Here is a 21,771-nt window from a genome sequence, read left to right as displayed (position 1 = left end):
AACTACATGGTCCTATGGAGTAGGACAAAAAAGGAACATGGCTGGTAGTCCAGAGCAAAGAGTTATGGGAGAGGTGTCCTCTAGGGTAGTTATGGAGGCAGGGCTAACCCTCACGTATGCTGCCATGGAGCCTGTCAGGAAAAAAGAGCTTCTTATGGTATTTATACAAGAAAATTGCTGAAGTGGTGAGATGGGGTGGAGTGGGGGATGAAGATTTGCCTGGATAGAGCCCAACTTCAGCCAAAATGTTTCTTTTGGATCGCATTGGGAAGTATATACACTTTATATACTGATTGTGTGTGTGTGCATTTATACTGTATATATATATATATATATATATATATATATATATATATATATTTATGGTCCAGAGCCCTCTGACCGATACGGATAAGGATGACAAACAAGGTTAACATAAACTCGCTTACTTGAAATGGACCTGAAAGTGTGCCCTGGTCTAACGTACGGTATACCAAAATAAGGGGGCATACCTTAGATAGAGAAGTGGGTGATAAATGAAATGAATATGAAATGGAGTGAAATGAATACTCTCATGAGGAGTATAATGCTTGAGAAATGCCCTGAAAAAGGGGATGGGTGGGTGTGTATCGCGCACCGGAACCGACGAGGAAGATAGGCGAACGGGCTGGTTATATACTCCACCGGGCTCCTCCCATAATTCCAGGCCACCATACTGGCCTTTCTATTTATGGTCCAGAGCCCTCTGACCGATACGGATAAGGATGACAAACAAGGTTAACATAAACTCGCTTACTTGAAATGGACCTGAAAGTGTGCCCTGGTCTAACGTACGGTATACCAAAATAAGGGGGCAAAAACATTCAGGTAGGGGTTGCATTTTATTGATTCAAGTTTGTTACTGGGTGAGCTTGACAAAGGCCTGGGCCATCTCCACTTGCGGATTGGGTATGTAGCGGGCGAAACAGGTGGACCTCCATCTGCCCAACTTCTTGATAATGTGGTCCGGGACCCCTTGGCGGGATGCTGTTGAAGCTGCTCCGATACGGAATGAATGTCCGGAGTAGTGAGTAGGATAGAGGTGAAGGATACCCAGGAGTATCCTGACATGTTCCATAAAGCGGGCAGCGTTCAGAGGTTTAGTGTGAAATGGCAGAAGTGGACTAGTTCCTGGTTGATCAGCCAAAAGGGTCAACAAGCGGGTGAGAATGGCGACCGGGTACCAGCGGTTGTTGGACTTATAGAAGTGTATGTCCATACCCGAGCCAAGCTGCTGCGTCTTGGAGACTGCTAAGTGTAAGACGAAATGGTCTTCGTATCGGACCAGGTGGTGCTTGCACAGCATGCGTGCTGTGAGGCTACTACAAGTAAACTCGCTTGGCCGTAAGAAGCCGTAGAAGGCCAGGTGTATGGCTGCTTGTAAAAGACACTAATGTGGAGACCGAAAGGTGAAGTGGCCAGGATATCTGACATATTTCTAAAACGTCTCCTGTGATAGGCAGTCGTTTGGTGCCGGCCATCGGCTGGCGCTTCTGGACACCGCGCATAACAGCCCAAACGGCGTGGTAAGAAAATAAGGAGGGTACGGTAGGGTCCTGGAGGGACGTGAAATGTTGTACACCGGTCAGGTATAGCCGGATCGTATTAAAGGATAACGCCAACTGCAAGTGGCAGTAGGAAATGAAGGCTATGACTTGCTTGACACGGGACGTCTCTATGCTGTGATACGTGATGAAGCGGTTAAAGGCCCTCCAGGCTGATTGATAGGCCTTGAGGGTATTGCGGGAAAGGGAGTGATCGATGAGTTGGGTAGCCGCTAGGAGGTGAGGGGCTAATCCAGGGTCAGTTGAGACCAGTCCGGGATAGCTGCTGATGTTGGTCCGGCTCCGGGTACCTGATCGAAAAATGAGACAAGGTTAAAGCGGGAGAGGGCGTCCGCTGCCTGATTGAATTTACCGGGGATAAAGGAACAATGGATGTTGAACTGAAACAACAACAAGAGCTGGACCAGTCGACGTAGGAAGGACATAATCAACAGAGAGGACGCCTTGGCGCAGCCAGGAATTGCCAGTAACTGGGGAGGCCAGGGAGCTGCGAGCCAGAGGTGGCCAAAAACAGCCGCAAGCCCGTGGAGGCCGCTGCGTCGGTCATCACCTGGGGTGAAAGGGAAGACACGGAGGGAATGAACAGGGAGACGCCATTCCCAGACGATAGAAATTCCTCCCGCATAGCAAGGACTGCTATTGCCACGGGATCCAGGCTGAGGACTTGCTCTGGATCCTGTGAGAGGGACAGTAAGACCAATAGGCGTGACACAAAGGCGCGACCCTGAGGGATGATGCGCATAGCGAAACTCAACATGCCGTGTAGGGACTGTAGGTGTCTTTTGGATGACTAGACTGGGGAATATGCGAGGATATTATATGCCCCTAAAGATGGCAGTTGTGATGGGCGAGCGTTTGCCGTTGGCTATGGGCTGATGCCTCTGGATGCCTCGTAGTGGGGATCTTGCTGTATGGGCCGTAACGACAGATGGCTCTCCGTGCACTGTAAGGATAAGAAATGCTGAACGCTGGCTAGAAATAGCCTGGGCGTGCTACAGGAAGAAGCCAGTTGCGTGTGTCAACATGATCCTGGTGCGGGACGGAAGTTGAACTCAACTGTCCTAAGGAAGAGACGGATAGACAGACAACAGTGAGTGGTTTGTAGGAAAAGCCACAGGAGACGAGTGGCCAATTAAGTGCTGCTGAAAATGACGTGTAGCCAGTTTGTGTGCCACTGAGAACGTGCTTGCAAACGAATGATTGCAAGAAGTTATGCTAAGTCGCGAGCCTTGGCATGACTGAAAAGTTGTGTTTAAACATGTGCTTGCGACAATTGCCCGGGAGTTTGTCACTGGAGATGTATACGTAGTGACTGTGAGCAATTCGTGTTACCGCATGTGCACTGCGAAGACTGCAGGAGTTGTGCTTGAATGTATGTTTGGATGCGTGCTTGCGATGATTGCAAGATGTTACCCAGGATGCGTGCTTGCTACGATTGCAAGATGTTATGCTAGGATGCGTGCCTGCAACTAATGCAAGGAGTTATGCCAGGACTCGTGCCTGAAACGATTGCAAGGAATTATGGTAGGCTACATGGGTAGCCAGGCCGGAAAAGACAGAAGTCCATCCGGTCCAACCACAAATCAAAATAAATAAGGTATCACACAACCCGACACACCCAATTCTACGCCCGCAGCTGATCCAGAGGAAGGCAAAAAAAACCCCAACAGAGCATAGCCCAATTTGCTACAGCAGGGGAAAAAATTCCTTCCTGACCCCTCGAGAGGCAATCGGATTTTACCCTGGATCAACTATACCTATAAATATAAGTACCCCGTAATACAACGTACATTTAGGAAGGTATCCAGGCTTTCCCCAAAGCAATCTATTGAGCAAGCCAGAAGTGCCTGCCAGCAATGATTGCAATAAGTTGTGCCTGGACATCTGCTTGCAACGATTGCAACAGGTCTATGCTCGAATGCGTGCTTGCCATGATTGCAAGAGGTCTATGCTCGAATGCGTGCTTGCAATGATCGCAAGAGGTCTATGCTCGAATGCGTGCTTGCAATGATCGCAAGAGGTCTATGTTCAAATGCGTGCTTGTAATGAGTGCAAGAGGTCTATGCTCGAATGCGTGCTTGTAATGAGTGCAAGAGGTCTATGCTCGAATGCGTGCTTGCAATGATCGCAAGAGGTCTATGCTCGAATGCGTGCTTGCAACGATTGCAAGAGGTCTATGCTCGAATGCGTGCTTGTAATGAGTGCAAGAGGTCTATGCTCGAATGTGCTTGCAATGATTGAGAGAAGTCTATGTCTGGATGCGTGCTTGCAATGATTGTAAGAAGTCTACGCTTGGATGTGTGTTTGCAACGATTGCAAGAAGTCTACGCTTGTATGTGGAGAAAAACAGCGAGACACGCCTAAACGAAGCTGTGTTTTTCCCTTTTGAGGCAATTTATAATGAAATGAGGCCGAGGAGCAAGGCCCCCGGTAGGCATCCAAACATTGAAGAATCAACTGGACCCAAACCGGGAAGCGGTATGTGACAGTGAAATGAGAGAACCTGCCATGACAGAGATCCGGATCGCCATGCCACAACTTGCGACCGAGCACGAAACGGATTCTGGAGCATGTACTGAAATGAGGCCATTCCTGGGGCACGCCGAGACGAATTTGGTACACAGATGTGACTATTCGTACCAGAACGTGATAGGTGAAATGAAATGAAAACCCATGACAAAGACAAGAATCAGAGGACGAGCCCATGAACCAAACAGATGAATCCTGTCTTTGGAGCATGTACTGAAATGAGGCGTGACAGCTGGGCCCCCCCGGAACGAATCGGTGCATAAATAAATGCAACAGGATTCGAATCGGAGCGTAATAAGTGACAGAAATGATATGCCATGACAGAGACAAGATTCAACGACTGGACTGATGGTTACAACAAAGAATCCGTCTCTGGAGCATGTACTGAAATGAGGCGTAGCAGCTGGGCACACCAGAACGAATCGGTGCATAAAAGAATGCGACAGGATTCGAATTGGAGCGTAATAAGTGACAGAAATGATATGCCATGACAGAGACAAGATTCAACGACTGGACTGATGGTTACAACAAAGAATCCGTCTCTGGAGCATGTACTGAAATGAGGCGTAGCAGCTGGGCACACCAGAACGAATCGGTGCATAAATAAATGCAACAGGATTCGAATCGGAGCGTAATAAGTGACAGAAATGATATGCCATGACAGAGACAAGATTCAACGACTGGACTGATGGTTACAACAAAGAATCCGTCTCTGGAGCATGTACTGAAATGAGGCGTAACAGCTGGGCACACCAGAACGAATTGGTGCATAAAAGAATGCGACAGGATTCGAATTGGAGCGTAATAAGTGACAGAAATGGTATGCCATGACAAAGACTAGAATCAGGGACCGTGCCTGAACCTGCGAGTGACTCAGTCTCTGGAGCATGTACAGAAATGAGGCCGAACCCTGGGGCACTTCGAAGCGAATCGGTGCATCGGAGATGCGACAGGATTCGCACCGGAGCGCGGTAAGTGACAGAAATGATGAAATGATTTAGAAATGGTAGAAATGAATCGATCTGACATAACAGACTGAAATGATTTGAAATGAGATAAAATGACAGACATAATTCAAACGGCATGAAATGATTGAAATGGCATGAAATTATTCGAATTTGGAACGGTCCGACCGGTTTACGGCTTAAAAAAACAACGTGAAATTGCCATTGGCCGGACTGCTTGATTTAACGTAACGAGCAGTCGGCTGTGATTTCGAAACGATTCGATCGATTCGAATATAGAGAAATGATCGGGGAGTCGTTCGGCTTAGAAATGACGTGCCTACGAAACGAAGTGCCTGATGTGGCACGATCGACATGTCCCGAAAAGGTGATAAGGACTTCTTCGAAAGAAGGGGTAGTGACATGAGGTAACGAGTACGAGTGCCACAGTTTAAAACGTTCGTGAAATGAAAGTGAGAGGTTCGTGAGTTCAGGGAATCTCGTTTACGTGACATTGTAACACATGAAATGAAAAGGGTGCCGAAGCCCTACCTGCGACAGCCGGCCCAGACGTGTTGTACGACAACAGAAAATTTCGTTGAGTATAGCGACACTCGGACGGCAAACACACGGACGCTGACGAACGACAAGACGACTTGACAACACGAAGACGAACTGGACAACGCGGGAACTCACGAACACGACTCACTACGTTTGGTCTCGAGGATAGTCGGCCCTTGATTTCTGACGTATCAGGTATCGCGCACCGGAACCGACGAGGAAGATAGGCGAACGGGCTGGTTATATACTCCACCGGGCTCCTCCCATAATTCCAGGCCACCATACTGGCCTTTCTATATATATATATATATATATATATATATATATATATATTTATTTATTGTGTTTTTATTGCTGTTGGGCAGATTCCAACCCACATCCTGTCCATGTGATATTCTTTGACAGCAGAATAAGAAATGAGCAAAGCATTTGTCCTAGGGACTGTAGGACACAGGAAGTAATAATAGTTGGACACAGGAAGTAATAATAACCTGGCAGAGGATCTATCCCTGTTTCATTGTAGAGCAAGGTACTCTGTTGTATAAATGCAGAAAACATGCTTCTGTCCCCTCCCCACCCTGTCCTAGAAAAATAATTTTGTCTGGCTTAGGGCTTTAAAATATTATATATACAGTATTTTCCTACATAGAAAATAGCCTACTGTACCCATTTACACCTGGTATTGAACCCTTATGATACCTTTAACATAGCAATACCTCTCCTGGTAGGTCTGTTTGATCAATAAACCAAAAGGCTTGTCATAAGATTCAACTCAAACTTCCCTCATTCTCATCTAAAGTTATGGACTATTGTGAATGTCCAAAAGAACAAAATTATAGGAAACAAATTAGTCTTCCTTTAAGGTTGCCAGGCTTACTGCCCATCAGGAAAGCAAATCTGGTAAGTGGAATTTTAAAAAGCAAACTATGGTGATAGAACCATTTAATATATCTGCCCTCTAATAAATGTCCCTGTAGGGTCCGAGTGCACATGGCCATTTGGCACTTACTATATGGCCCTTGGGCCCTAGCAGCCCAAATTAAGGTTTGTACTTACCTAGGTGCTTACACAGGGACAAAGAAGAAAAATAGTAATTAACTGGTGCCTATTAGATAAATAAGTTTTTGTTTTTTTTACCTTTCACACTTCCTTAATTTTTCTGTGTTGCCCATTCTTTTTTTCTGTGGTCTTTTATAATGGATCTTGCTCAGAGGAAAATCAAAGGTGGTGCCAGTAATATTTGATTGGAGTATAGGGGACTCTGAATTGTAATGGGAGTGAACTCTAGCAGTCTCTTGTAACGTGTTCCTTGTCTTCTCCAACCACTTCTATAGAATATCTGTAGTCACTGACCTTCTTCTGTAATACGTTGGGTCTGTTTTGAGTAGCAATACATCCACTAAACATTATATGCAGCCCATTGGTGATGTCAGGGGATTTATTGAGGCACCCTGTCACCCTGTGTGAAGTACATTAACCCCCACTGCTATAAAAGTTCCCAGAATAAATCCAGCTGACTTGAGAAACACTTGGAATACAAGTGCTTATAGTAAAGGTATCTTTGTTTCTTGTTCTTGTAGGTGGAAAGCATTTTGTAGATGAACACCGAGTAAAATTAATAGAAAAGGTGACCAGTGTAGAGCCAGTTCTCGATGATCTCATGGATAACAACATTCTGACACAGGAACAATACGATACTGTGCTGAAGAAGACGACCACCCAAGATATGATGAGGGAACTTTATCGTCATCAGAGATCCTGGGGTGACAGGGACAAAAATATATTTCAGCGTCTCCTTAAAAAACACAATCCAGCTCTTTTCAGGGGTCTCAAAAGACAAAATAAGAAAAAAAAATAGTTTAAAAGTTATTGTTGTGTAAATACATTCATCATGTGTATTCTTCCTTGACTCTCTGTATGCAGATCTGTGCAGTCATCCAGTGTGAGACGTTCCCTCTGTGCACGAGCTTGCTGTAAAAAAAACCGGTCACTATTGCTATCTCTCTCTCCTTGTGCAGTGTGACTGGTCTTGTCTCCGATCCCTCTTATAGTTTTCTGCAGGCAGCCTGTAGTGGGTGGGCCTGCTGTCCCCTCCCCCCTCACAGGCTATGTACAGCAAATTGATGATGTCATGGCTACTTACAAGGTAATATCTGTGTCTGCAAAGGCATTTGGTGCATGCAAACGCAGATTTATAGTGTTTATGGCTATTATTGAATGGAATATGTATATATAAATGGTTTACTTTTGCAACAGTTTATGAAAAACAATCTGAGATGGAATGATTTTCAGAGAGCAGCATCAAGGCATTCAGAAGTGATACTGCTGCCTCCCGAATGCCATTTTTTTTTGCAGCCAAAGGGGGATTTAGAATGAGAATGACCTGTTGCAACCACTAGCCTGGCATTTGGCTCGTAATTGTGGCATGGCCCATTTACTTGAATAGGTCCGGTCTGGCAACTGTACTGCCCACTGAAAGGGGCTGCATCTGGCTGCAATGTTAAGTTAAAGTGGGTGGTTGGGGAGTGGTAAAACTCTGAATCAGCCCCCCATTATTACTGCCCCTTGGCCGCAAATGTAACCAAGCCCTTACAGTTGTTTTTCTTTCAGAAGACGGTTTTAAACCATACGAATAAAAGCTAATTATTGTAAGCACCGCAGCAGTGTCATATGGCTTGTCCCAACCCCTGTAACTGTGACTTTCAGCTTGCTCTACATGTAAATCTGAAGAAAAATAGAAATAAAGGCATGTGGAAAAAAAAGAAGGGAATTCATGTACTGAATACTATTTCTAATATTTAATATTATACCTGCTGTATAATAGTAAATGGAAGTCTCAGCCTGGACCCCCACTAGGCCATGCCCCCTAGTCGCTCTCTATTATTGCCTGGAACATAGATGAGATCCCTCCCCAGCCAGCACTGGGACTTCTATCAACATACAGCATGAGCAACTCACACTTCCTTAATTTTTCTGTGTTGCCTGTTCTTTTTTTCTGTGACCTTTTATAATGGATCTTGCTCAGAGAATATCAAATGTGGTGCCAGTAATTTATTAATTGGAGTATAGGGGACACTGAATTGTAATGGAACTGTAATGGGAGTAAGCTCTAGCAGTCTCTTGCAACATGTTTCTTGTCTTCTCTATCCATTTCTATAGAATTGCTGTAGTCACTGACCAAATTTTGTAATACATTGGGTCTGTTTTGAGTATCAATACATCCACTGAACATTATATGCAGCCCTTTGATGATGTTGCGATTTATTGAGGACCCCCCTGTGTAGTACATTAACCACTTAAGGACCGGAACATTTGCCCCCTTAATTACCATTACCATTTTTGCAATACGGCACTGTGTCACTTTAACTGACAATTGGGCGGTCCTGCAACGTTGTACCCAAACAAAATTGACGTCCTTTTTTTCCCACAAATAGAGCTTCTTTTGGTGGTATTTGATCACCTCTACGGTTTTTATTTTTTGCGCTACATGCAAAAAAATAGTGACAATTTTGAAAAAAGCCCAATATTTTTTACTTTTTGCTATAATAAATAGCCCAAATTTAAAATAACAAAAAAAATGCATTCATTAGTTTAGGCCAATATGTATTCTACAAATTTTTGGTAAAAAAATCGCAATAAGCCTATATTGATTGGTTTGCACAAAAGTTTTGGTGTCTACAAAAATCGGGAAAATAGTTATGGTATTTTTATCATTAATTATTTTTTTTACTAGTAATGATGATCAGCAATTTTTAGCGAGACTGCGACATTGCGGAGTACAGATCGGACACTTTTAACACTTTTTTTTGGACCAGTGACATTTATAGTGATCAGAGCTAAAAATAGCCACTGATTGCTGTATAAATGTCACTGGCAGGGAAGGGGTTAACATGAGGGGGTGATCAAGGGGTTAAATGTGTCCTAGGGAGATGTTTCTAACTGTGGGGATGAGGGGAGTGACAGGGAGTAGAGAGTGATCACTGTTCCTGATCACTAGGAAAAGCAGATCTCTCTCTATTTCCCTGACAGAACGGGGATCTGTCTGTTTGGCTCTGAAGAGCAATCGTGGGTTGCCGGCGGACATCGCAGCCACCGGCCACGCTCATTGGCTCTGGCAACATGCGCACCACTCCACTATAGTTCTTAAAGCGGCTACTGTACAGCTATGGTGATTTGCGCAGGGGAGCCAACCTGACACCGTATAACGACGGCGGCTGGTCGGCAAGTAATTAACCACTACTGCTATAAAAGTTCCCAGAAAATATCCAGCAGACCTGGGAGAAGTTTGGAACTTTTGCTTTCAAAATATATACTTTACTTGTTTGTTTTATGAATTTAAAAAAATGCAGAGTGAGCGAACAGAAGAGAAATCAAAATGGAATCAATATTGGAATATTCTGCTTTTAGGTACACTCCTACACAGTTTTTAAGGAAAATCAGCAATAGTAGGCAATATGTTTAAATTTTGAATTCATTTTCAAATTCTATTTGAACTTGTTTTGAATTTGGATAATTTTTTATTTCAGATTCCTTTAAATTCATTCCTATTGTGATTTGGAAATTCAGATACATCCACAAATTGAAAAATGTGTCCGAATTTTGATTCGGAAAAAGACGAACCGCACATTTCTAATCATCATTAAACCCCTCCACCATCAAGATATGGAGGATGCAATATGGTGGCGCACACATTTCGGGACCAATGTGATAACTAATGTTTTTCTGATACTATGGGGGTTATTTATGAAAGGAAAACCCACTTTGCACTGTAAGTGCACTTGGAAGTGCAGTCGCTGTAGATCTGAGGGGGACATGCAAGGAAAATAAGAAACAGCATTTTAGCTTGCACATGATTGGATGATAAAATCAGCAGAGCTTCAACTCATTTGAGATCTACCCCTTAGATTGAGAGTGACTGCACTTCCAAGTGCACTTGCAGTGCACAGTGAATTTGCCTTTCGTAAATAATCCCCTATGTGTTATATGAATGTGTTATATGAATGGATGAACCATGTAATGTCTTCATAGGATCAAACAACTGTTTTGTCTTTTTTTATATCATTTTATACCGATACAAATAAAAATTCGAAGTAATAAAATTTCAAAGTTTTCACCAATATGTTTGAGATAATATTATTGATCTGTGTGTTAAAAGCCCCAATTCAATGTTGTAAATATTCTTTGATATATTCCAGAGGGAATATTGACACCAGATCTGATTTGATCATAGTTGGCAATGCTCCCACTAAATAATTCTCTTTCTTTCTGAGTCACTAGCTCAACATGTCTTAATCAGGAGACAAATGCCCTCCCCCACTCCCACCACCCAGCCCAGTCTTCCTCTGACTTTGAATCAGGTCAGTCCCCATTATATTTCAAAAGGTCCTCTGGCATTATATCCTCTAGAGCAGTATTTCTCAACTCCAGTCCTCAAGGCGCCCCAACAGGTCATGTTTTCAGGTCTTCCACTATTTTGCACAAGTGATTTGATCAGTGTCACTGCCTTAGTAAATATAGCCATTTAATCTGAGGGAAATCCTGAAAACATGACCTGTTGGGGCGCCTTGAAGACTGGAGTTGACAAACACTGCTCTAGAGCAGGGGTCTCCAATTGTCCTAAACAAAGGGCCATTTTACTGTCCTTCAGAAGGGGGCCAGACTGTGGCCAGTAGGAGAAGAAGGTGCCCTGCTGTCATTTTGAGTAAACGATGTCCCATCATTTATATTAGTAAAACGAATAGTGCCCTATGGTTGGTATTCAAGGAAGGAGTGTGCCATCATTGGTGTCTGTGAGAGTAATGGTACCCAATCAGTGGTGTAAGTGGATGGAATGGTGCCCAGGGGCTGGATAAAGGCAAGCAAAGGGGCACATCTGACCTGCCGGCCACAGTTTAGAGGACAGTGCTCTAGATCAGGGGTCCAAACTTTCTAAGCAAAGGGCCAGTTTGCTGTCCTCCAGCCTTTAGGGGGGCCGGACTCTAGCCAGTGGGGGTAGAAAATACCTTGGCCTTAGTGCCCCATCATTGGTTTCAATGGGAGAAATAGTGCCCCATTGTTGAATTCAATTAGAATAATAGTGCCCCATTGATGGTGTCAGTAGGGGTAATGGTGCTCCATCATTAGGGTCAATTGGTGGAATAGTGCCCCAAGGGCCAGATAAAGGTAAGCAAAGGGCCACATCTGGCCCTGCTCCACAGTTTGGAGACCACTGCTCTAGAGGGAAAATATATTAATTTTTCACCTTCCTAGCTTCTTAGTAAATATCTAGTAATATGGATATGGGGCATAAAATAATGTCACTGTATTGGAGTAGCTGCTAACCTGTCATACAGCAATAATAACTACACACAGTAATAATAAAAAAAAAATGATATTAAAGGCCTACTATGGTGCAAATTATTGCATTCTGGTAACTGTCTATGGTTAATCCCTGTAATGATAGTATTAGTATTCAATACATTCAATACAACTAGGTATGGTAAGAAAAAAATATATATAATGGGTGGGCTAATTCCAAGAGTGCTTGTCCAATAGGATAGAATAGGGCAGAACCCATTTTCTGCTCCATACTCCTCTGTAGGACGAAAGAAACAAGAAGACTAACATTTTGCTGCACTACTCTTATCACAATTAATAAAAGGAAACTGGGGTTGATTTATTAACCACTTGCTTACTGGGCACTTAAACACCATTCTGCCCAGACCAATTTTCAGCTTTCGGTGCTCTCACACTTTGAATGACAATTACTCAGTCATGCAACACTGTACCCAAATGAATTTTGTGTCCTTTTTTTCCCACAAATAGAGCTTTCTTTTGGTGGTATTTGATCACCTCTGGGGTTTTTATTTTTTGCGCTATAAATGAAAAAAGACCGAAAATTTTGAAAAAAAACGCATATTTCTTTGTTTCTGTGACAGAATTATGCAAATTATTAATTTTTCTTCATAAATTTTGGCCACAGTTTATACTGCTACATATCTTTGGTAAAAATAACCCAAATTAGTGGATATTATTTGGTCTTTGTGAAAGTTAGAGAGTCTACAAGGTGTGGTGCGAATCGCACAAAATTGATCACATCTGATGTACTGGTGGACTATCTCGCTTCTTGTGACCCGAACAAGTCAGGAAAGTACAAATATCCCCCAAATGACCCCTTTTTGGAAAGTAGACATTCCAAGGTATTTAGTAAGAGGCATGGTGAGCTTTTTGATGTTGTCATTTTTTTCCCACAATTCTTTGCAAAATTAAGATTTTTCATTTTATTTTTTTTTCTCCACAAAATTGTCATTGTAATAGGTTATTTCTCTCACGTGGCATGTGTATACCACAAATGACACCCCCCAAAAAATTCTGCTACTCCTCCTGAGTATTACAATACCACATGTGTGTGACTTTTTCACAGCCTGGCCACATAGAGAGGCCCAACATGCAGGTAGCGCCATCATGTGTTCTAGGAACATAAATTACACATCTAACTTGTTGACTATTTATTACACTTTTGAAGCACCAGGACAATGACACGTGACACTGATGACAGATGGCACTGATACGTGGCACTGATGACAGGTGGCACTGATGACAGATGGCACTAATATGTGGCACTGATGACAGATGGCACTAATATGTGGCACTGATGACACGTGGCACTTATACGTGGCACTGATGACACGTGGCACTTATACATGGCACTGAAGACACGTGGCACTAATACGTGGCACTGATGACAGATGGCACTAATACGTGCCACCGATGACAGATGCCACTAATACATGGCACCGATGACGCGTGACACTGATGACAGATGGCACTGATAAGTGGCATTGATGACGCGTGACACTGACAACAGATGGCACGTGACACTGACAGGTGGCACTGATGACAAATGGCACTGATACGTGGCACTGATGACAGATGGCACTATGTGGCACTGATGACACATGGCACTGATGACACGTGGCACTGACGACAGGTGGCACTGACGACAGGTGGCACTGGGGGCAGGTGGCACTGGGGGCAGGTGGCACTGGGGGCAGGTAGCACTGGGGTGGATGGCACTGGGGGCAGGTAGCACTGGGATGGATGGCACTGGGGGCAGGTAGCACTGGGGTGGATGGCACTGGGGGCAGGTAGCACTGGGGTGGATGGAACTGGGGTGGATGGACCTCAGGTGGATGGCACTGGGGTGGGTGGCACTGGGGCAGATGGCACTGGGGCAGATGGCACTGGGGCGGATGGCACTGCTGGGGCGGATGGCATTGCTGAGGAAGGATAGCACTTTTTATTTTATTTTTTTCCTTTTTTTTTTTTTTCCTTACTACAGGCAGAACGGCTGCCGCTGCAGACGTTCATCTCTCCCCTCTCACGCTGTCTGTGTGAGGAGGGAGAGCGGCGCTGAGAGATGATCTCATATGTTTACATATGAGATCATCTCCCATTGGACACGCCGATCACGCTGTAAACGGCCGCTGTGATTGGCCGTTTACAGCGATCTGTGTTTGACTGTCCCCGGGGGACACGGCGAACACAGAACTTCCGCGATGCGCGCCCGTGGCGGCGCGCATTGCGGAAGTAAACATCAGGCCGTCCAGGGACGACCACCCGGACGAACGCGCCTGCTCTACGGCCGTCATTCGGCTATAGGGCGGGCACGAGGTGGTTAAAGGCAAATAGATTGTGCACTTTATATAATGCAGTTGTACTCTGCAACTGCAGTTGCTCCAGAGCTTAGTAAATGAGCAGACGCTCTGCTGATTTCCATCATTCAATCAATTTTTATAAATTATAATGATGATACCTTACCTATAATTTCATGTGACATATTCTGTTGGGCCCATAATGCAGACTTTGATGTAAAAACTTATTTTTATATGATAAAATCACACATTTTTAAACAGTCTATGAACAAGTAGTACATAACAAATTTTCAGATATTCGATTCAAATCCAATTTGAATACAGCTGAAACATTTAAACAGAAAAAAAAAAAACAACACAAAACTTATTACGAACACAAATCATTCTAACATAATCAATCCTAAGTGGTACAAAAAAATAAGTGAAAATATAATGAAAGACAGCAGCGACTAACCATGTGATATAAACATAGTAAGCATATAATGGACAAAAAAAAGTTGCACTAATCAAAATCGAAAACCTACAAAGTTGAAAAACCAAAATAAGATAACATAATCCAAAATACATAAATGTCACAGTGCAAATCAATATACGTGAACATACACACTACGATAAATCAAATATCCATATAGCATATTTGTGAAAGAAACAATTCTGGTAGGTATACAGAGAGTTAGTCCACGTGGTATATACAGAGCTCCACAAGAGAGATTGCTTCAAGGGAGTTCCACCACCAAGAGTCCCAAGAGTCATGCAAATCCTCCTGTGACACCCATCACCCTATTAATGGGGACGCTTACCAGATAGTGTGGATAATCTATTTCTAGAGTGGTCAGACAGGCATACAGATAAATCTCTGCAGGGTAACATAAGCAGTCAAGCCTCAGGGCCACGCTGGTGACTAGGAAATTCCTCCAGTGTTGTCTAACTTGTGTTAGAATGTCCTGATCAGCCAGGACCAAATATATATATGGAAAAAAGCACCAATAGTGTGATATTGTATATTATGATAATGTACTCTTTTATTAATAAAGCCAAAAAACGATTTACAAATGAATGAATGAATAATTTGTATAGCGCTCAAAGCGAACTGATTTGCATCAAAGTGCTGTGCAGAGCTTTGTTGTCCAGCTTCTAGAAGAGGAAGGTCTTGAGTTTTTTCCTGAAGACCTGGAGGTTTTCTTCCAAGCGGATGTTGGTTGGTAAAGTGTTCCATAGCCGTGGTCCTTGGACAGCGAATCTCTGTTCCCCCTTAGATTTGTACCGAGATTTGGGAACTAGGAGGAGGTTTTGGTTAGAGGATCGAAGACTGTGGTTGGGCGTGTAGTGTTTTATTTTCTCGAATAGGTATTGAGGAGCGTCTCCATGCATGCATTTGTGGGTGAGGCAGAGGGTCTTGAATGTGATTCGATTCTTTTCGGTTAGCCAGGGTAGGCTCCTCAGGGTAGGAGAGATTGATTCCCAGGGTTTTTTCCCTGCTATCAGCCTTGCCGCCGTGTTTTGGATAAGTTGTAAGCGCGCAAGTTGATATTGGGGTAATCAAATATTAAAAGGATCAAAAGCGATGATAGAAAAGGTTTGCCGGCAAACAGAAAACAGATTCGCCCACACTTCCAGGGTCACGTGGGGCGTGGTGACGTCAGCGCATAGCTCTGCCCAACATGTTTTGTCAAATGTGATGTCTTCCAGGGGCACCTGAGGCTTGAATGCTTATGTTACCCTGCAGAGGTTTATCTGTATGCCTGTCTGACCACTCTAGAAATAGATGGTCCACACCATCTGATAAGCGTCCCCATTAATAGGGTGATGGGTGTCACAGGAGGATCTGCATGACTCTTGGTGGTGGAACTACCTTGAAGCAATCTCTCTTTTGGAGCTCTGTATATTCCACGTGGACTAACTCTCTGTATATCTCTCAGAATTGCTTTTTCACAAAGGTTTTATATGAACATTTAATTCATTGTAGTGTGTATGTTCATGGATATTGATTTACACTGTGACATTTATGTATTTGGATTACGTTACCTTATTTTGGTTTTTCACCTTTTTCACCGTAGGTTTTCGATATTGATTAGCGTGAGTTTTTTGTCCATTCTAACATAATGAATGTAACTAAAGAAAATTGAATCCATCCAAAACGAAACAAAAAAGATTATTTCATTCTGCACATGTCTAATGATGATGTAGATATGTATTACATGTCTCGTTGATCCACTTCTATAGACACAGTGACCAGTTACATCGCCTTAAAATTAAATACACTGAATTTAAAGCATACATAATCCCCCAAAAATGTAATACATTTCAACTCATTCATGTGGTGGTTGTATTGATTTTCCTTTTTTAAGCTTGTATTTCTTTATTTTCACCTGGTGATCCTGGGAATAAGATACTTCCTGAATAAACCAGGGCAAGCAGAATATAAGGTGATTAAACTTCAGCTTTAACCCATTTATTTTACGTTCTTTTGCCCTGTCAGTTGATGATGATAATACACAATGTTGGAGGAGGTCACAGCGGTTGAGGTCTAGTCTGTCCATGTATTGTTTTAAAAGTCATCTTGGATCTGTTGAAGTAAAGTACATTATTTACTATACCAGAAAATAAAAATTCCCATACCTGCCAACATTATAATAAATAAACAGGAAAAACCCAACTACTGCCCTGAAAAAGCCTAATCTTGTTGTAAACATAAATAGTATTTTAATGCTGTCATGTATCTCTATTACCAAACAAAATGAATAAGCTAATGTGCTGACTGGAACCCAACCATCATTTAACGGGACACATAAGAAGGCCAGGAGAGTGGTAGGGAACACCAAGTGAGGTGGATGCAGCTCCTCTCAGATTAAGTCTTGAGATCCTAATGCAAATATAAAAGACAAACAGAAGAGAGCGTCTCCATTTAGGTGTAGTGATTTATTAAAAAAGTATATAAAAGACAATAAAAATGCACTCACTAGATCAGTGTCCCGGTCTGGGTTCAGCCCTTCCTTCTCAGAGCTCTGTGCTCAGCTGACGAGTAATTACCGAAGACTCTTCCTTCCACAGTGACTCACCTGGTCTTCATTTCCTGTTTGTCAGCTAGAGCTGCTGGCTATATAAACTCCTTGGATCAGATATTCTGTGCCTTTACCCTGGTCAACCTATCCGGACTCTCTCTGCTGTGTTTTCCTGTGAAAGACTTTTTGCTTGGCTGACTTCCCTTCTGGTTCCTGATCCTGTTTGCTGCACCCGACTTTGCTGATCTCTAGACTCCTGCTTCTTCTTCTTTATACCATTTTTACCATTTTATTAAATAGTGTGATTTTTTACTGCACTTATGCCTCAGTCTGATTCATGGTTCCTGACAATAGGCAAAGGCCATGAATTCAGAAGTTGCAGGCAATCCACTTGTTGGTAATATTTTTTCCAGATTAGATGACCAGGATCACTGCATGGATCAGTTTTCCATAGTGTTACAGACGATCCTTAATCGTACTTCTCACCTGGAACCTCCCACTGTGACTGCTCTAGTACAACCTGTGTTGCAGGCCGTCCCTGCTCCTGCTCCGATCTCGGTGCTGGCACCCGCCTCGAATATTACCTCTATAACAGGTATGTCTGGTTCCTATCCACTTCCCCAGCGATTACCCAGAGTTTGTGGCTTCCTTTAAGAGGGTAATTGACGTTCCTGCACGCTCCACGACTGCTGCCAAAGGCCTGATGTCCGCCAGAGTATGAAAACTGTTGCCGATTACGGTATTGAGTTCCGTACTCTGGCAGCAGAGGTTGCTTGGAATAATGAGGCCCATGTGGCTGCTTTTTTTCATGGACTCTCGGATCACATCAAAGATGAGATAGCAGCCAGAGTTGTAGAAGAGAGGTAATTCCTCTAAATCACCACTAGATGGCACAAGTCCATTTACCTTCCACAGATGGGTGACAGTATGCTACGGTAGGTGATGGTGATTGAACCTATTTTTTAATTTACAATAAGGATGGTTTATTATATCTCTCCTGAGTGAAATTGAGGTTTTAGTTATATTAAAATTATTGTCCACATTTAGCATTTTCAAAATTGATTATTTTAATAAGAAAATTGGCCGCTGCTTAATGGAATCTTTGGTCTCAAAATGGCGATTTTTCCAATTCCTGACTAATGGATATAAATGGATGTGTCTTTCATCCAATCTGGTTCCCTGAGGAAGTCACGAGGTACGTGAGGTAATGCGTAGGACGTAACAGGAAGTAGTTACCACGAACCGGAAGCCGTTACTGCGCGCCGGAAGTAGATGCCACGGACCAGAAGTAAAGTATGAGGTGGCGTGGAATGACGTTTTACTGTGTTTGTCTCAGTTTCTGCTACTTTGACGTAAGCAGCCACTTTTTATTTAATAAAATAGATTTTATGTTTGGTAATGGACTATCGGAGGCTTATATATTTTCACATGTGGATCTAAACATTGGATACGAGTTGCTACTTATTTCCCATATTGAATGTTCATCCTCTGACTGGCCGATCCACAATCATGGAAACAAGGTCATGATCCAATAGATGGAATAAGGCATTTTACCTATGCCTATGAGGCAAGAGTTCCGAGAGCACATTATTGGAACTACAGTCAACACTTCACTGTTGGGATTTTGTCGCAAAGAATATATGCACCTTTGATTTTCTATATTGAACGATTGCACTGAACTTTTTTGCACTTTATATACCGAACTGTATTGGATGCACCTATTCAACAATCATATATATAATTTTTAAGGTTATTTTTGATTAATCATTTGCATGTGGATATTATCACTATTTTCTTATGATAGGATTATATACTAATACTATATACCAACATTATTGGGTTGGTTTTTGATCACTTAGGTTATGTGCAAAATTATTTACGCTTTGTGTATTTTTTCATGCTATTATGTGATCTGTGATCACTACTGGATTTTGCAGCATTTCCACATTTAATTTATAGGTTTTAGGTAATCCTAGTAGGGCAGAGGTCATTTCACTATCGTGCTCAGAGATTTGGAAAACCACCACCAAATCTGTGTGGTGGTTTTCCAAGTCCCTAGAGACCCATCACACAGATGTCCGCCGTGTGCTGCAAAGGTAGAGAGATAATATTGTGAACAGGTTAAATTCCTGGGTTATGCAATTTCCACTGATGGTTTTTTGATGGATCCAGAGAAACTTTCGGCAGTACTTCAGTGGCCCAGACCGATGGGTTTACAACCATTGCAGCATTTTCTTGGCTTTGCCATTTATTATTGGAAGTTTATTCATAACTTCTCGTCTCTGGTCAAACCCCTGACTGATATGAACAGAAAGGATGGTAACCCACAGAATTGGTCTCCAGACTCCATTAATGGCTTTGAGAGTCTCAAGGCTGCCTTTGCTTCTGCTCCTGTGTTGGTACATTCTGATCCTACGGTACCTTTCATGCTTGAGGTTGATACATCCGAGACTGGAGTTGATGCCCTGCTGTCTCAACGTCCTTTGTATAAACAGAAAAGTCACTTCCATTACCTATACACCACATAGATAGCAGAGCTCCCAGGTGCTCGATCCACAGTCGCTGGCTGAGTAGACTGATGTAGAAAAATGATCTGCACTCCGGTTGTTGCTGTTAAAATTTCTTCATTTTATTGAATAGCCACAGTGAACAAACGCAGATTAAGTCAGTTGACGTGTTTCAGCCTATAGGCTCTTAGTCAAAAACATTGAAATAAATAGTAGCTCTAAAGATCACAGGCTCCACCCATTCATTGTCTTAATTGACCGCAGGCAATTATCCAAAAAAGAGAGTCAGCTGCAATACATATAGGGTGATCCATGTGTATGCCACTAATTTTCACAAACCTTGTAGTGACAATATGCACATGGATGTACACACACGCATGTACACACGTGCATACATTTATACACGTATAGACATATGCATAAAGAGACACACCATAAAATTCAAAAAACATTAAATAAGAATAAAATAAAAATTAATAATCCAGGTATGTGGAAAAAAAAAAACAGAAAAGAGAAAGGAAGAATGAAACGTCCTACCTCTGAGAGCCCTGTGCATCCTGGTGGCTACTTTTCCAAGAAATTATCTCCTGCGGAATGCAATTATGAGCTTGGGGGCAGAGAGTTGGGCCTCCTACAACCCGTACCCAATGGAGAGAGGCCTTGGACCCACCTGTTAATGGATTTTATTTTGGAGTTACCCAACTCTCAGGGCAACACAGTTATCCTTATGGTGGTCGACCGGTTCTTGAAAATGTCTCATTTTATTCCACTTAAGAAGTTGCCTACATCTAAAGAACTGGCTTCCATTTTTGCTCAAGAGATCTTTCGCTTACATGGGCTACCCAAGGTGATCATCTCGGACAGGGGAAGCCAGTTTGTGTCCAGGTTTTGACGAGCCTTTTGTACACAGTTGGGAATTCAGCTTTCTTTTTCCTCTGCGTATCACCCACAAACCAATGGGGCCACAGAACAAGCCAACCAGTCCTTGGAACTTTTTTTGTTGCTACATTTCTGACCACCATAACAACGGGTCAGTCCTCTTACTTTGGGCAGTGTTTGCTCACAATAGTGCCGTCAATACCGCTTCCTGATTGTCTCCATTCTTGGTGATTTATGATTTTCAACCATCCATGTTTCTGGACTCATTTGTTCCTCAGAGCATTCCTGCATTGGAGGAGCATCTCCGTGGTCTTCGTTCCACTTGGGGAAAGGTCCAAGAGTCCTTGCAACATGTCAATGATAGTTACGGACTCCATTCTGAGCGCAGATGCTTACATGCACTTTCCTACCAAGTTGGAGACAGGGTCTGACTGTCATCTCACAACCTCCGACAACGCGTTCCCTCATTAAAACTGCCACCATGGTTTATTGGGCCTTTCCTAATTCTCCATAGGATCAACCCAGTGGCTTACGCTTTAGGCCTTCCTTCTAATATGTGGATCTCAAATGTACTTCATGTCTCCTTATTAAAAACCTTGGTATACAACCGTTTCACCACTTCGGTACCATGCCCTCACCTAGTTCAGGTTGAGAACCATGAGGTGGGCCCATACAGTACCTGGTTCATTGGAAGGGGTACGGTCTGGAGGAACGCTCTTGGGTCTCATCCTTGGATGTACACGCTCCTGTCCTCCGTGACTTCCATAGACTCAAACTTGGTGGTCCTCTGAGGAGGAGGAGTCGTTGAGGAGGGTGTACTGTCAGGGCTGAGTTCAGCTCTTCCTTCTCAGAGTTCTGTTCTCAGCTGATTGCCAAAGACTCTTCCTTTCACAGTGACTCACCTGGTCTTCATTTCCTGCTCTCCTCAGATAGAGCTGCTGGCTATATAAACTCCTTGAATCAGATCTTCTGTGCCTTTGCCCTGGTTAACATATCCAGACGTACTCTGCTGTGTTTTCCTGTGAAAGACTTTTTGCTTAGCTGACTTCCCTTCTGGTTCCAGATCCTGTTTGCTGCACTCGACTTCGCTGATCTGCGGACTCTTGTTTCTCTGGCTTGTTCTGACTACCCAT

General features: G+C 43.1%; 2 protein-coding genes across 6 annotated transcripts in view; one reads left to right on the top strand and one right to left on the bottom strand.

Annotated features, from left to right (window-relative positions):
• Positions 1-10,736, top strand: part of LOC143923520 (uncharacterized) — a 36,413-nt gene extending 25,677 nt beyond the window's left edge. For 2 of the 3 annotated variants that reach the window (XM_077447241.1, XM_077447240.1), the window contains one exon: positions 7,198-10,120. In XM_077447241.1, coding sequence (XP_077303367.1) covers positions 7,198-7,475 — 278 coding nt within the window. In that variant the 3' untranslated portion in view covers positions 7,476-10,120. Of the gene's footprint in view, positions 1-7,197; positions 10,121-10,143 lie in introns of those variants that run through there. The other variant, XM_077447242.1, reaches the window with a different exon arrangement.
• A 5,547-nt stretch (positions 10,737-16,283) lies between these two features.
• Positions 16,284-21,771, bottom strand: part of LOC143923518 (NACHT, LRR and PYD domains-containing protein 1a allele 5-like) — a 182,523-nt gene continuing 177,035 nt past the window's right edge. For 2 of the 3 annotated variants that reach the window (XM_077447239.1, XM_077447237.1), the window contains one exon: positions 16,284-16,816. In XM_077447239.1, coding sequence (XP_077303365.1) covers positions 16,762-16,816 — 55 coding nt within the window. In that variant the 3' untranslated portion in view covers positions 16,284-16,761. The remainder of the gene's footprint in view (positions 16,817-21,771) is intronic. The other variant, XM_077447238.1, reaches the window with a different exon arrangement.

This window comes from Lithobates pipiens, unplaced genomic scaffold (genome assembly GCF_037356315.1).
Source record: "Lithobates pipiens isolate NorthernLeopardFrog02 unplaced genomic scaffold, aLitPip1_a1.2 Scaffold_22, whole genome shotgun sequence".
NCBI lineage: Eukaryota > Metazoa > Chordata > Amphibia > Anura > Ranidae > Lithobates > Lithobates pipiens.
Note: the sequence above shows the minus strand (reverse complement) of the source record. Positions and strands in the feature narration are given on the sequence as shown.